At 59.8% G+C, this 1,009-nt stretch overlaps 1 protein-coding gene across 1 annotated transcript in view; it reads left to right on the plus strand.

The window, feature by feature from the left end:
- Window positions 1-2: 2 nt before the first annotated feature.
- The window catches only part of EMX1 (empty spiracles homeobox 1), a gene marked incomplete at its 5' end in the record, with an annotated part of 20,256 nt that continues 19,249 nt past the window's right edge, over window positions 3-1,009 (plus strand). Inside the window, one exon of the mRNA XM_019552553.1 lies at window positions 3-84. Coding sequence (XP_019408098.1) covers window positions 3-84 — 82 coding nt within the window. The remainder of the gene's footprint in view (window positions 85-1,009) is intronic.

Genomic DNA, 1,009 nt, shown 5'->3' on the forward strand with positions numbered 1-1,009 from the left:
CCTTCCTGGGCTCGCCGCCCCGCGACCCGCTCGCCTTCTACCCCTGGGTGCTGCGGAACCGCTTCTTCGGGCACCGCTTCCAAGGTGAGGCCGCGCGCCCCGCACTCCGGCCCCGCGCGGCTGCGTGCCCGGGGGGAGGCTGTCGGCCCGGGCCCGGGACAGAGCGTGTGCGTGCGCGTGTCACGTCCGCGGCTCCTGGAGGCGGCGCGGGCGCGGGGGCTCGCTCCCAGGTCAAGGCAGGAGCTGGCGGGCCGGCGCGGAGGGGTGCGCGTGGCTCTGCCCCGGGGCTGCCCGCGCTTCACCCACGTGTACGTGTGTACGGACCCGCCCCGCGCCGCGGGGCGCGCGGGCACACGCAGGCGTGCACACGGTACCGCGGTGGGTGTGCATGGGTACCTACCTATGCACACGGGATCGCGGCGAGTGTGTCTGGACGTGTCGAAATCCCCACCGTCCCGGCACGTGTGCGCGCATCCGTGTGTCAAAATATATACCCGCAATGTCGTTGTGTGTGCGCTTGCACATACCTACAAATGCACACAATATCGTTGTGCGTGTGTGTGCACATGTATAAATACACGGGATACCGTGGCGCGTGTGCATATAAAGGTGTGTATCAATGTACATACAGTGCCGTTGCGAGTGTGTGTTGATGCATCTGTGTAAACGCACACAATACCGTTGTGAGCGTGTGTTGATCTGTGTAAATGCACACAATACCGTTGTGAGTGTGTTGATACACATGTGGAAATACACATCTGTAAATGCACACCGGACCGTGGCTTGTGCGCATATGCACGGATGTGTAAATACACACGCAGTACCGTTGTGAGTGTGTTTGTACACGTGTAGAAATACACATCTGCAAATGCACACTGGACCGTGGTTTGTGCGCACATGCACGGATGTGTAAATACACATGCAATACCGTTGTGACTGTGTTTGTACACGTGTATAAATGCACACTGGACCGTGGTTTGTGCGCACATGCACGGATGTGTAAATACAC

The sequence above is a fragment of the Crocodylus porosus genome, unplaced genomic scaffold (genome assembly GCF_001723895.1).
Source record: "Crocodylus porosus isolate Cpor-Errol unplaced genomic scaffold, CroPor_comp1, whole genome shotgun sequence".
In the NCBI taxonomy this organism is placed as follows: domain Eukaryota; kingdom Metazoa; phylum Chordata; order Crocodylia; family Crocodylidae; genus Crocodylus; species Crocodylus porosus.